Here is a 13384-nt window from a genome sequence, read left to right on the forward strand (position 1 = left end):
TAGCAATGAAATGTAATTAAAAATTTGTCTGTGGGGGTGGGTTTTTATTTTCATCTTCCCCGTCCCTCTCTCCTTGTCTCCATGCCATCAATTAAATCCAGTATTAACCAGTCTCAAAATAACAAGATATTTAAGGGAGTGGGTTGTTTGGGTTTTTAGAAGATATTCTCAGGATATCTGGGGAGCAGCATTCTGCCACTGGTGGTGGGTATAAGCTTAAGCCTAAAGCATAGCATTAAGATTTGTTAAGATATTTCAGGAAAGAATGTCAACATACTGTAATGCAGAAGTAAAGAGAGAGAATGTTAATTGCTTAGAAGTTGTGGCACATGGAAAATAGGCTTAGAAATTATTACTTTCTTCTTTTAATAATTTAATGTTAACCATAAAACTGCTCAAACCAATATAGCTTTCTCTCCCCTTCATTGCATTTTTTCTTTCTTTTTCTTGCAGAATAATAGAATATATTGTTTGATATGAACTATGAGGCTTCAGTCTGTCTTCTAGTTTTTAATGAAGTATCTTTGCAGGGAAGGGAGATAACTTAAAAGAAATTAAATCCTCCATTTTGTGAGGTGACATGCTTTGAAGTTTTGTTTGGGTTTTTTTTTTTAATGTGTGCATATGATCTTTCCAACAAGCTGAATTTGACCTAGTTAATTTTCAACTTCGAGGTTTAGAGCACTCCTACCCACCTTGATTAAAACAAGTACAGCATTTTCTGTTTGAGTGCTGCCTTTTGAAGATACCTAGTTTGTTTTGTTGAAGTTGCTGCTTACATTGTGATATTTCACATAAACCAAAATTGTATTAGTAGTGCTTTGGGTGTGTTAAACAGAAATTCAGCTGAGGTAACCAGCATTGATAGGTTAAGCAGTAGCAGACACTAACTGAACTATGGAAGAGTTTCCTCTTAACTTAGTTGTTCAGCGCTGTGCTACAGCGGGCAAAAGCACTTTGCTTTGCTCTCTCCAGGTTTTTTTTTTTTTTTTGGGGGGGGGGGGTGTTTGTTTGTTTGTTTGTTTGTTTGTTTACTTTTTGTGCTGACATGCCAAATAGTGTTTTGTTGTTGGAAGGAAATTATAAAAACTGGTCATAGAATCACAAATGATTTGGGTTGGAAGGTTCCTTAATCTCTAGTACCAACCCCACAGGCAGGAACACTTTCCACTAGACCAGGTTGGTCAGTGCCCATCCAGCCTTGCTTGAACCAGCCCATAGCACTAAGTCACCCTGTACCAGCTCTTCTCCTGTGGGGCTATGTACTGAAAAAATCGAATCATTATGTGCTTCAAAATGCAAATGCAGTAAGGGCACAGCCTGCCAAGTGCTTTGAGGAAACAATTAAATTGATCTCTTAAATTCTGTTTTGTTCTTCCCATTTCCTTTTTTTAGAGAAAGTTCCCATTTTGTGTTTTCCATAATGCTGCAACTAGGCAAAGAGCAGGTTTTGGAAAGGCTGCAGTTCACATCATTGAACTATGCCTGTCTAGTTCTCCCTTCTAGGTGGTTGGGGTTTTTTTGGGTTTTTTTGTCTTTCTGTTTCCCATATGTCTTTTTCCAACCTATATGTGTCATTTGGCTCATTTAAATAAATACACAGGAAAAAAATACAATTCAGTGGAAATCCACTATAAACTCCAGAGTTTAATATAGTGGAATTGTAATGAATGTTGTAATTTAAAAGAAAGAAGACATTAGAGTAACAGATTTACAGATAATTTATGTGGATTCAAGTTACTTTCTTCCTAGTATTTCCTGTGATTACTGATTTTGAGATATGACCAGGAATTAAGTGTAATGCTTTGGATATACTGCAAATGAACATGGTTTATAGCTGGATAGAGCTGGTGCTGTTGGACAGTCTGAAATAGTGCTGTATCCAAACACAAGTTCCATCTTCCTGCTTTTGTTAAGTAAATTGTGTGTATATCTGCAGTATTTTACAAGATCTGTCAGGGAATGGGAGAATTTCATATTTACAAACCCAAGCTGGCTGAAACTGCTGTCCTCTTGAGAGCAAATAGTGAAGGGTTTTACAAACACCTATTGACACAGGTAGGGCTATTGAGGGAAGAGAAAAATATGTGCGAATTCTTGTGCTTTATTTTGGAATTTTAATGCCCAGGCTTTTTTTCCTCTGAAATAAATAATTTAACTTTATGAACATCAACAAAGGGAACTTAATGCTTTCAGCAGATTCTAGTACTAAAATAACAATTCTTCAGCAAAAGATTTTTTTTCTATAAGCAGCATTATTTCAACCAGTAACTTTCATAAACTTGAGATTGCCATGCCAATTTCCACTAGTGCACCATGTATGCATTAAATATACCAAAACAAGTGGAGTGTACCTGTGCCAGGTGTGATGGCACTGCCTAGAGTAGCACAGTATTGACAATAATACTTTTACTTTGGTCACAGTGTGGATCGGGCAACTGGTTTGGTTTTCAAGAAAATTCTAACACTCCACTTAAAAATCAGTTTTAGTTTCATGCTCAGTTGGTATTTGTACCTCAGACATAAGCCTTGTGTCTGAATTGTCTGCTGTGTTTGAAAAAATACTGCATTTTTTGAACAACGTTTCTTCTTCATTCTCTTCATTTCCTTTTGTGAAGTAATGCTGAATTAATTCAGAAACTGTACTTAGCTGATTGTGTCAGAGCTTTGTGCGGATTTAAATTATTCATTCTGTAGTAAAACTTGCCTGAGTTATTTTCAGGTAAATATCTGATTGATTCTAAATTCCCTGTGGATTTCTGTAGCCCAGAGTCCCGACTGTTTTAAAATAAATACATTTAACAAAAAATTCTATGCTTCAATGGATTTTTCAGACAAGGACTGAAGCAAGTCCTTATAAATAGCAGAGTTCATAAACCGTGGGTAAGAGTCTCTGTGCATTAAGGTATAAATTTGAAGCTGTGCATCATCAAAGGTGTGTTGTGAGGGTTCCAGCATATTTCGGTTAATAACTTCTCTTACTCTGGAGTCCAGACTGACCTGCGTATTGAAATAGAAAGTCATGTAAATAATGGTGAACAGGACAGGTGGGATCTTAGTTTTGTTTTCTTGGTTGAAAAAGCCATCTTTTTAAAGCATTTCAGCTGGTGTCCTCCAAGACCATAAAAATTGCTAAATATACTTAGGCACAAAATGATTCTGTTAAAATTTGAATGGAGTAATATCTTGAATATGGGTAGAGAAGTGTCCTCACTGAGGTACCTTATTTGAGCAAGACTGTGCAATCCCATTAGTACTGAGACTGATGGATTATTTCCAGACCTATTTGCTGTTCTGTAGTGGAGAGCATTTATAATTTTTTGTGACAGTTCATTTCCTGGAGAGTTAGTGCTGTTGTAAAGAGACTGAATTTGGAGTAAGAGTATGACGCAGGCGGACAATTTAAGCTGGGAAGCTGTTGCTTAATCAAATTGCTGTTAAAAAGCAGAGTGAATTGATGTGAACCACAGGTAGGGCTATATAATGATTCCATACAACTTACAGTAATGTCATTTTTTTTTCTGTAAGTCTCTAGTGTCTTTAGGGAGATATTAGTATTGCAGGGACAGACTGGGTAGATTTAAACAGCATTTTTGTAAGTATTTAAGTATAGCTGGCACAAAAAAAAACCCCTAAATTGCAATTTTGCAATTTTGCAAGGATGTTGGAAGGTGTAAAATTCCAGCCAGCTTGGCAGGATTATATTCAAACTGTACTGAAGTGTCTTTGAAACTTGACGTATTTGCTAACAGCAAAGTGATAGGTAGTTTTCAAAATTTTGGGGAAGTCATTGTGTTTGTTCTGTGCCATACTTTGTCAGCTGCTCTTTGAGAAGTTTGTGCTTTGAAAATAACACTTTATTTGTGGTTACTGTGCATTTGGAGAGATGCATACACCCCCTTCTGAGTGTAACAAAAAAAGGAACTGATTTGTCCAACAAATAAAATTTGAGTTGAGCAAGGATAACGTGATCAGCCATATATTTGTGCCTCAAACTAAAAATTCCACATCAGCACGCCAGGGTAGCATAGGAAGAGCTTCCTTACAGTGAAAGCACTTGACCATCTCACCTCAACGATGCCTTCTTCCCCTAAATATCTATTTGGTGGCAGTGGAATGGGGGGGAGGGGGAAGTGCTCCCTGAGTATTTGCTGTAGCTTTAAACATATCTTAGGACTAACTGTGCAAAGAAACATCAAAGAATGCATTAGGGAAAGCAATATACCTCTTTTGGAGAAAGGATAGAAATATAATCTTCATAAATTAGTCTTGCTTTTTCCTCAATGACACTTTTGTTGGATTCTTGTTTTAGTTCCTCACAGGCCATCCAGAAAAGCATGTTTTCCTCGCTGAATTCTGTTCGTAGAAATTCACGGAAAGCATTTCTGCCAGCTGGAGTAAGCATCAACTTGTCAAATGATTGAGCCCAGGCATTTACTTCTTCAAGAGTGGGAGCAGGGCTTAAGGAGGAAGAAGAGCAAAAGAAGAGAGAAATGAATGATTGTTACTCAAGCTGTTTGCAGCTGGTAGGAGGCATCTGCCATCACAATGGAGCAAAATTGTAAGGTTCATGGGGTTCTGATTCCTCACTAGAACTACCCAAGTACAAACTCTTGTAAACACATTTATAAGATGTTTTTTGAAAATGTGCTTGTCAAAAGCTCTGATGCAGGTGATTGCCTCTGCTTTGATGCAGAAATTGCAGTTTACTGCTCAGAGTAATTGCAACAAAGAAATACCTGTGCAGCAGCTAGACATTTTTCCTATCCCTAATATTCCTTGTTAAATTATGGTTAAAAAATGGAATGAAAATACATATAAAGAAGCAATGATTCAAACTCTGAAAAGTACCCACGTGTATGTCACCATTTTGCAGGTGCCTTTAGCTGTTTGAGCATTTCTGAAGAAACTGTTGCCTGACTTTTGTGAGGATCTAAGATCCACTTTATTATTTTCATAAGACTGAGCACTGCTTGTTAAGCTCTTTGCATACTTTCTGAGTGGGAACAGGATGTATTTTTACGTTATTTCAGGAAAAAGGGAGACAGGTTACAATGCTCATTTTAATTTGTCATGAAAGTGGGGATGTGCTTACATGCTGCATATAAATAAAGTAAAATACTATAGATCAGACCTTTGGTTCATTAGAAGGTAAAAACACAAGAGACTTGGAAATTGAGTGTAAATGACAAGTAGATAATAGCTATTTTCATATTTCAGGTAAATCATTGCAATTACTTAGTATGGTTTGTTGGGTTTGTTTCATTTTAGCTTGACAGAACACTTAATAAAGACCATACCTTTCCTCACAGTTTGGAATACCCTCTGCTTGGAGTTCATGAGATGTTCTCCGTGCTCTCTCTTCTTCTTGATTTCTAACAGTAAGACTGCAAAGTAGCAAACAAAGTTTTAGTCAACTTTAGAGGAAAAGGCTGAACATACACCAGATACTTTTCCTTCTATCCTAAAAAAAATTATTCTAAATGGACAGAAGCTAATGATAGGCACATTACCCACAGTTACATTCTGACCTTAATTTTACAATTGTATAAACCTAGAGTGCAGCTGAATGCTGTTTAATATTCTATAATAAAGATTTTCAATGGAAGGAGCATAGTTCCATAAAATATCTCAAGTTCAAGGGACCCACTAGGATTGTCAAGTCCAATTCTGTATATATATACTCAGAAGTGTATATATATGTATGTGTATGGGATATATATATGTATACAGGCATACCCTTTGTCAGATACCAAATCTATTCTCCACTGATTTTTGTACTGTGTATGCTCAGTGCAATGCTTTTACTTAAGCTCAATCTGATGCACTGGTTTTATGTGAGTTACATTTCAAGGTAGGTGGGTTTGGATTTGTTTGTTTGCATTTTTTTCTCCTCGATTGTGTTGAGGGCCAGGACTCTGGTTTGGAGTGGTGATACCATGTTACAGGAAAGCCAGAGTTCAAAATCAGGACACAAGATTTAAGTGAGCTAAAGACTTCTGTATGTGCTATTGGAAAGGTAAGCATCTTTCAGAGGTCAGATGTAGATACAGCCAGATTGTGTGGTGATTGATTGCATCTTAGAAAATTGCTAATACATGCATCAAAACGTAAGGTCTGGAGCACAAAGATCAGATCTATCATTGCTGAATATAATTTTGACTATGTCTGAATGGAAACACTTGTTTGCAGCATTACAAAACCAAAGTTTGCTGCAATCACTAGTGATCACTGACAGTTTTTGATATCCCATGGAAGGGTAGCTGTCAACTCCTGCTTCTTTCATCAAGTGTTAGTTAAGATAGTTTTTAAAAATTTCTTTTGTAGTCATAGATGATTCATTTTCATTTGAAGCTGGATTTCAAAATATAAATATATTTTTAGGGAGTGGGGGACTACATTCCAGTTCATCCAGGCTATGGTAGCTTAGTGAGAAATGCATACATGCATGCAGTCATAAAATCTGTAAAGCTGCTTAAAATATATCAAGAAGGAAAGGTCCCAGTGAATAACCTGTTATTTATATGAAACAGCCCCTCCAGCTGAAACAAGGCAACACAATGGCTATAACTTCTAGGGAAATAGCAAACTTAATTTCTTCATTTGTATCTTACCTTTCTTTCATGCTAATGTTTTTTCTGCCTTAATCCCTAAGAATCTCATTTATCTCTAGGAAGATTTTTTTTTTGTTAAACCAGTGGTTTTTCTGCCTGTTTTGCATTCTAAACTCTTGGCCAAGCCTTATTTGCAGCCTCATGATTTACTGGGCATCTCCTTCTCCAACTTTGTCTACTGTTAGTCCATAAGCTGCAGAGACCTGCTTTTCTCTTTACCACAGCAGTCCATGTGTTGAAGACATAGGAAAACTTTTGTATTGCTAAGATGGAGAGCAGATACTGCAAACACTTTCTCCAGCAACATCTGAACTGTGTGTTCAAACCAATGAACTCTCTCAAGTTACCTTTTCAGAAAAAAAAAAGAGAAAAAAGTAAGTAGTAGTGCTATTTCTTTGTTCTGTTAGGTTATATGGTCCTCAAACCTTTACTACCCTTTTTACCAGTGATTCTGACCTTTTTTGAATATATAAAGTGATATGTATTCCTCACACACAGACAGGAAGGGATGCTCTTGTCAGAACTATTTTTGGATTGAGGGGAACCAACATATCCAATAGGAAGGAGTACAGTCTTCATAGGATAATGCACAGAAAAGGAAAAATAACAAAGAAATAACAAGTTTCCCTAGGAGAACATGCCATACTTCAGAAAATTACTTACAGGCAGGCTCTTTCCCTAGAAATGTACAAGTAAATAATAAAGAGACTAGTGCAATACTGGATACCCTGGGGATCTGGAAAAGTAACAGGCTGGAGACTTGGGTTTGACTGTAGGAATGAACACAGGCTCTGAGCATCCAGCTGAGAGACTCATTTCAGTTCATTCTAAATCTACTATTAAGAATATGCTGAATATTGGATGTTCAGCAGCTCAGCTGCATGACTCATGGAGACTGTTATTTTTATTCCTATTCATAATTTTTCTGTTCCAAGAGTTTAGGCTATTTTGAGGAAATGGTCTATGAATGGAGAATATAAATAGCCTAATTACGGTTTGTTTTGCATTTCTTGCTACTAGAAAACAATTGTTTTAAAAAAATTCAGAAATTATTTTAGAGCTGAAACAAGCCTATTCTGAGCCTATATTGGTTTCCCAGATGATTCTGAAATGCAAACGGGAATTTTAAGCATCGTGAAATGTGGGTAGTTTCACAAACCCTGTTGAGTAAATTGTTTTCTTTGAATTGTTTGAATAGTGAGATCCATAGAAAATGAGCATCCTGGTAAAATCAGGTAAAATTGCAGAAAACAAAAAGAGGCACTTTATCAACAATTTAAAAGGTAAAATGCAAATTTTATATACCATGACTTAGTAAATAATTGTGTCTTATTTTTTTCCTTTAATGGAAAACCATTTTTGTGTAATGTAGCTCTGGACTGAGCCACTTGCAATTGCACTGGACAGCTGTTGAAATGGCATTGGAATTCATATGGGATGCTTTAACATAGATGATATAGGGAGCAAACTGATCCTGTACAGTCAGAGTGTTAATGTCTCTAGATTCTACTTTAGTTCACCTGCTGAAAAGCTTGGTAGGATCAGAGCCAGAGTTCCTGGCACCTCACAAAAAATCCCAAACCTCCAAGCAGCATTTTGTCCTTGCAATATATTCACCATTTGCATTAGGAAAGGCAGATTTTTGTGTGTCTTGGCTTCTGATGAGCTGAGTACCAACAGCAAGGAAATTATCAGTCTGCTCTTCCCTTGCCTTCTAATGGTGTTCTCCAAGGCATTTGCTACAAGGTGCTTGCTATTGGAAAACAACATTAGTGGAATAGATTCCTAGCTCAGGCTGTAAAGTTATTTGTGACCACTTCCCATCACCTCAGTGCCAGGTTTGCTTGCTCTGAAGTGTTTATGCGGTGGATAGTGAAATTCTAAGAAGCATTTCACTTGCTGTCAGTGTTTTGGCTGAACTCTATGGCTGTTAAAGACTTTTTGTTTATTTGAATGCAAGTTCTACCCTCCCCCAGTGAGTAACACTTGGCCCTAAACAGATACAGGGCTTTTGAGTATGGGAAGATTTACTTCAGTTTAGAATGAAATCACTTGGATCTGGAGGAGCTGGTAAGAAAGTGAAGGTGAACACATTGTTAATTGAAGGAATCAAGTAATTCCTTCTCTTTTGCTTTGATAAATTTTCTTCCTTAAGAGGAATGGAACTTTTGTAATGGGGTTTTTTCTGATTTTTTTCTGCTTAGCTCCTCATCTTCAGCAAATACAATGTTTAAAATTCCTGGTCCCAATGATTATCTTCATACAAGTTGCAGGTGCCATGAGTTGGCAGTACTAATTAATGACAACAGATCCAGTTACCTTCTGGGGAAGAGTGGTGGGCACCTGGTTATTCATTTTCTGACCTACAAATCCTTCCCCCTTCTCCTAATTCCATTCAAAATCTGCAGTGCTGCTTGCAAGGCCCCAATCTGAATCTAAAGCTGTGACATATTCTGGGTATTGCCTTCAGTTTTTAGTGGGAGCCTTGCTGAAGCTCAGTGCCGAGGAGACCCTGTCCAGCACAAAACAGGCATTGCACAGAATTAACAAAAAAAGTCCAGTAGAGATACTGTACAGATATATTTTTTAAAAATCTGTTATTTCAGTGGCAGGGGAAAGAAAGAGTACCCTGGAATGGAGGGTTGTGTCTCGTAGTAGAGCACAGCTCTCTCTTTGTGTCCCAGACCTGCAGAATTATACAAGTGTTTTCTTTGGCTTAGGTTGTCCTATGCAGGAGCTATGAGTTAGTCCCTTGCTCTTCTGTTCCCTAGAGGCTTGAATGAGAGGGGTTACCATGAGCAGCTGCAGCAACAGCACCAACAAAAGCAGCAGGCATTGGACCCTCGATTTCCTGTGCTGAGCTGAGCCTGTGCAGCAGCTGGGGTTTCCGGGGTCGTAGCCATCTGCCGTTTGCGTATCTCCGTCCTCTCTGATCCCATGGGCTGCAAGCAACAAAGGAAGGGGGAAGTAAGAAACATGTCTCTCTTTTTCCCCTTTTTTTTGTTTGCTTTAACAGTCTTACCCAGAAGTGCTGAAGGCCACAGCCTCAAAGGAACTGAAAAGCTAAATCACTGCTTTTCCCCCATGGAAGTTCTTAGGTGTTGAATCCTTTGGAAGATTCACTCATTTGAGTGCTGTGATGAAAGGCAAAGGGCTAATGAATTCCTCAGGTGCCTTGGTAATACAGTGAGAAGGGAGTGGTGATGCAGAGACAAGAGGTACTGTAGGAGAAGGGAATACAGGTGACCTTGTCCCTGATAACTACCAGTTGTGTTAATTACCCAATACAGCCTCACCCCTGATGAGTCACAGATACAGCCAATATCCAAGTGTGATAAAAGGGAGTGAGTTAGCTGCTGAGGGGGAATCATGGAGGATCCTGAGGGGAGAGAACCACTGCTCTGAGGTCAGTCTGGGTCTGCAGTTAGAGCCTGTTGCTGGAACCTGCAGTCACAGTCTAGCTGGGTAAAAGCCTGCAGTCAGAGCCTGCAAACCAATACCTGCAGAGTTTAGCAGGAAATAGCCAGCAGTCAGAGGCTGCAAAGGAAACCTACAGTAGGAGCTTGCTGCAGCCAGAGTCAGTGAATGGTTGGAGTCAGGGTGGCTGAGCTGTAAAGAGGAATAAACCTTCTCATGTTGTGATAAACAAGAAGTCTGTATCTCTGCTCATTTCTACCCTCTAACAAGAGGGCTGCTGCAACAGTGAAGGATCCTGGGGAGCTAGAGCTCTTGGCACTGAGGTATATAAGCCTAGGAGCTGAAAAGGGTTTCCTGACTTTGACTTCAAGGCCATCCTTAAAAACTAGAAGTAGTTAGGGCCTTTTTTTTTTTTTTTTTTTTTTTTTTTCCCTTCCCTTTGCTTCATTAGCCAATGCACAGGCTTCCTGATGCTTGAGTGTGATACCTGAGCTCTCCTGAAAATCTGGCCTTTGGTGTCTATTGAGGATGTCTCAAACCTCCTGGTTCCCTTTGTAGCAAAGGAGGAAGGACCAATGCTCATTTCTCTGTTGAAGGTCTGACTACCACAGTTTTTAAAAATGTTTTTCTGTGTGCTTCTGTGAAGATGAGAAGGAAACACCAAACTAGATGATAACAATTACATGGTTTCACTGAGCCCCTCAACTGAAGAGAGCATGAAACAATTTTTGGTGGATGCACTGGCTGGGTTTTTTTGCACAACTGTAGAAAGCCTTTTTGGAGACTGCATTTTGCAGATTTTGTAGATAAGTGGTGTTGCTTAAATGACAAGTCCCCTTGAAGTCCCTGTTGATTTCTGACCTATCTCTGAGCTTCACATTTGCTCTACAGCACTTAATAGTGCTCTCCCTGTTATGCTGAAAGTTGTGCCATATGTAAGTGACAGATGTCTTTGAGAGATGAAATGCTAGCTTGTACAAAGATGAATATGACTTTCTTGATTTTATTTGTATTTGATTTTTGAATACATAGCTAGTCATCCTCCTGTGTCACAAGATCCCTTTGTGTGTAGGTTTGTTTCAGGTTGCTAAATCTTTTGAGGCCATGACAATTGGGAATTAAAATTAGCTGCTACCAATTTTGAGTTCTTTTTTAAAATCTATAATGTCAGACTTGAATCTAATGAGATAAATACTTGGGGGTTAAAAGTTGCTTTCCTTTCTAAATGTTCATCCATGTTTAGGAAATGCTGTTGTTTTAACTTGAGGAGGAATGTACAGATGGCATCATGGACTCAACAGAAGTGTCATGAGAAGAAAGAATGTTATTTTAGCAAAGTGCAGCATTACATTTTGCTGCACTTTGGTTTTTGTGGGGTTGTTTTTTTAATGTTGAATTTATTTCTGTCTTGTAAAGCTTAATAGTTTTTGTGTTTGTGAGAACCACCCACTCTCCCAAGAGACAAATGCATGACACGGTAGCAGAAGATGCACCTGTGTAGCAGGAGGAATAAAATACAAGAACAACAATATAGACAGAAACTATAGCCCATTTTGAAACTCTGAAGGCCCAATCTGACAAGCAATGCTTAAAAGTCCAGAAATAGAAAATCAGACAAAGAACATAGCTTCCAACTGCCCCTCCCCAATCTTTCTTGTTTCAAAATGTAGAAGGATAACTGAAATGCATTTGTAAATTCAGATTTCTTTGTCAGCTTCAGATTCCCATTAATGGAATAAATAACTATTAATTTCCTTCCAGAAAACTATACTTTTTAAAATGGAGCATTTTCAGATTTCAATTAGAAAGTGATAGCATATAAAACATTTTTGGAAGGATAATATATCTAGCAATATTTCAGGCTGCTTTGCCTGAAGCAATTATTATTGATTAAAAAAAATGTAACTTGGCTTCAGACATGCGCTGTTTCTATAGCCTAATATCATATTCATATCTCTAGTTCATATTAACAGTTAGCCTGGGCTGAATACAATCCAAGGTCCATGTTATAGGAAGGCAAGGCAGAGTGCTGAGCAGTGGTGCAGGTTGTTACAGAGTTGTAGAAACTCCTTTGGTGCACATAGTATTAAGTCCTGTAGGACAAAACCGTGTCAGGCTGGTCAGGTTCACAGAACAAGCAATAAGTGATCTATCTCAGCACTGTGTACCTAACTTCAGAAGAGCTTATTTTATGTATGCAGGTATCTTTCTGCTGCTTCTAATATATCCAGAATTTCACGGTAGGACATGGAAGTTTTCCATCACACTTTGCTGCTTCTTGCTGCAACCACCAGAGCTTTGTAATGAGCCTTGCCAGGCAGTTGCTGCTTTGAGTTGTGCTGTGTGCAGGAATAGGTAGTAGATTTACTCCAGTGGCTATTATTTGTAGGAATTAACAAAATTCCCTGCTCCTTTATAGTACAGCCCACATTAGCGACAATTTAAGCAATTGCTTGATTGATTTGTGGATCTGTGGGAATTGAGGTGGTTATTATTTTGCCTTCAGTAGATTTCAGGCTCCTTCAGAGCAAAGGGGAGAGGGTGTTTTTAGATCTTGTAGTGAAAAGGTCTTCTATTCATGTAATTTTATAGTTGTTAATTTGGGACATCAGATTTCCAGACCTCTCTGAAGGTGCTATGTGAATGAAAAAATTGTCTGAGAACCCTTTGTACTGGATGTTCTCTTTGAGAACTGGAGTCTGCCTTCTCTGTCCCCACCATCTGGAGCAGCAATGTGCCTTGTTTGAAAATGGGTTAGAGAAGAAAGCACAGAGGATTAGAAAACTGGAGATGGACTGCTGTCCTGTACATGTTTTCTGAGGATTCCAAAAATACTTTTAGGCTACTAATGGAATGAAGATACCTTTAACCAAAGGACTCCAACCCCTTCCATCTCATGCTCTGTTTATACTCAGGCTGGGTACAGTTTTAGCCAATTGCTGGGTATAACATGAATAATCAGTAGGGTCTAATTTTGCTAATATCGAGTCACTGTGAGGAATCAAATCCTTGAATGGGACAGTCGGTGTCAGTGTCTAGATGGCAAGAGGGAGTTTCACAGGTCCTCGTAGTGGTGGTGTTGGCTGGACCACATGAGGCCCTGGGACCTGCACTACTGCTCATGATCCTACACAGAGCTGTCTCATGTGCCTTGGGACCACTCCAATGCACACTTGATCTATCCCTGGTGATTGTCTGGAGCTACAAAACATCTTTTGCCTCCCTAAATTGTGTACATGGGTCTATGCATGATCATTTTTGCATTTGCAGGAAGTTTCTTCTGATTACAGTGACTGGCCACTTACAAGTTTGCTCTGACTACCTGCAGTCTGTGCAGAATTGGGTTGATTTTG

General features: G+C 38.5%; 1 protein-coding gene across 1 annotated transcript in view; it reads right to left on the reverse strand.

Annotated features, from left to right (window-relative positions):
* Positions 1-591: 591 nt before the first annotated feature.
* The window catches only part of RGS20 (regulator of G protein signaling 20), a 41401-nt gene continuing 28608 nt past the window's right edge, over positions 592-13384 (reverse strand). Inside the window, exons 3-6 of the mRNA XM_063394207.1 lie at positions 9408-9556; positions 5301-5387; positions 4226-4460; positions 592-3000 (exon numbers count right to left, since the gene is read on the reverse strand). Of these exons, the coding sequence (XP_063250277.1) occupies positions 2812-3000; positions 4226-4460; positions 5301-5387; positions 9408-9556 (660 nt within the window). The 3' untranslated portion in view covers positions 592-2811. The remainder of the gene's footprint in view (positions 3001-4225; positions 4461-5300; positions 5388-9407; positions 9557-13384) is intronic.

The sequence above is a fragment of the Prinia subflava genome, chromosome 1, assembly GCF_021018805.1.
Source record: "Prinia subflava isolate CZ2003 ecotype Zambia chromosome 1, Cam_Psub_1.2, whole genome shotgun sequence".
Classification (NCBI taxonomy): Eukaryota; Metazoa; Chordata; class Aves; order Passeriformes; family Cisticolidae; genus Prinia; species Prinia subflava.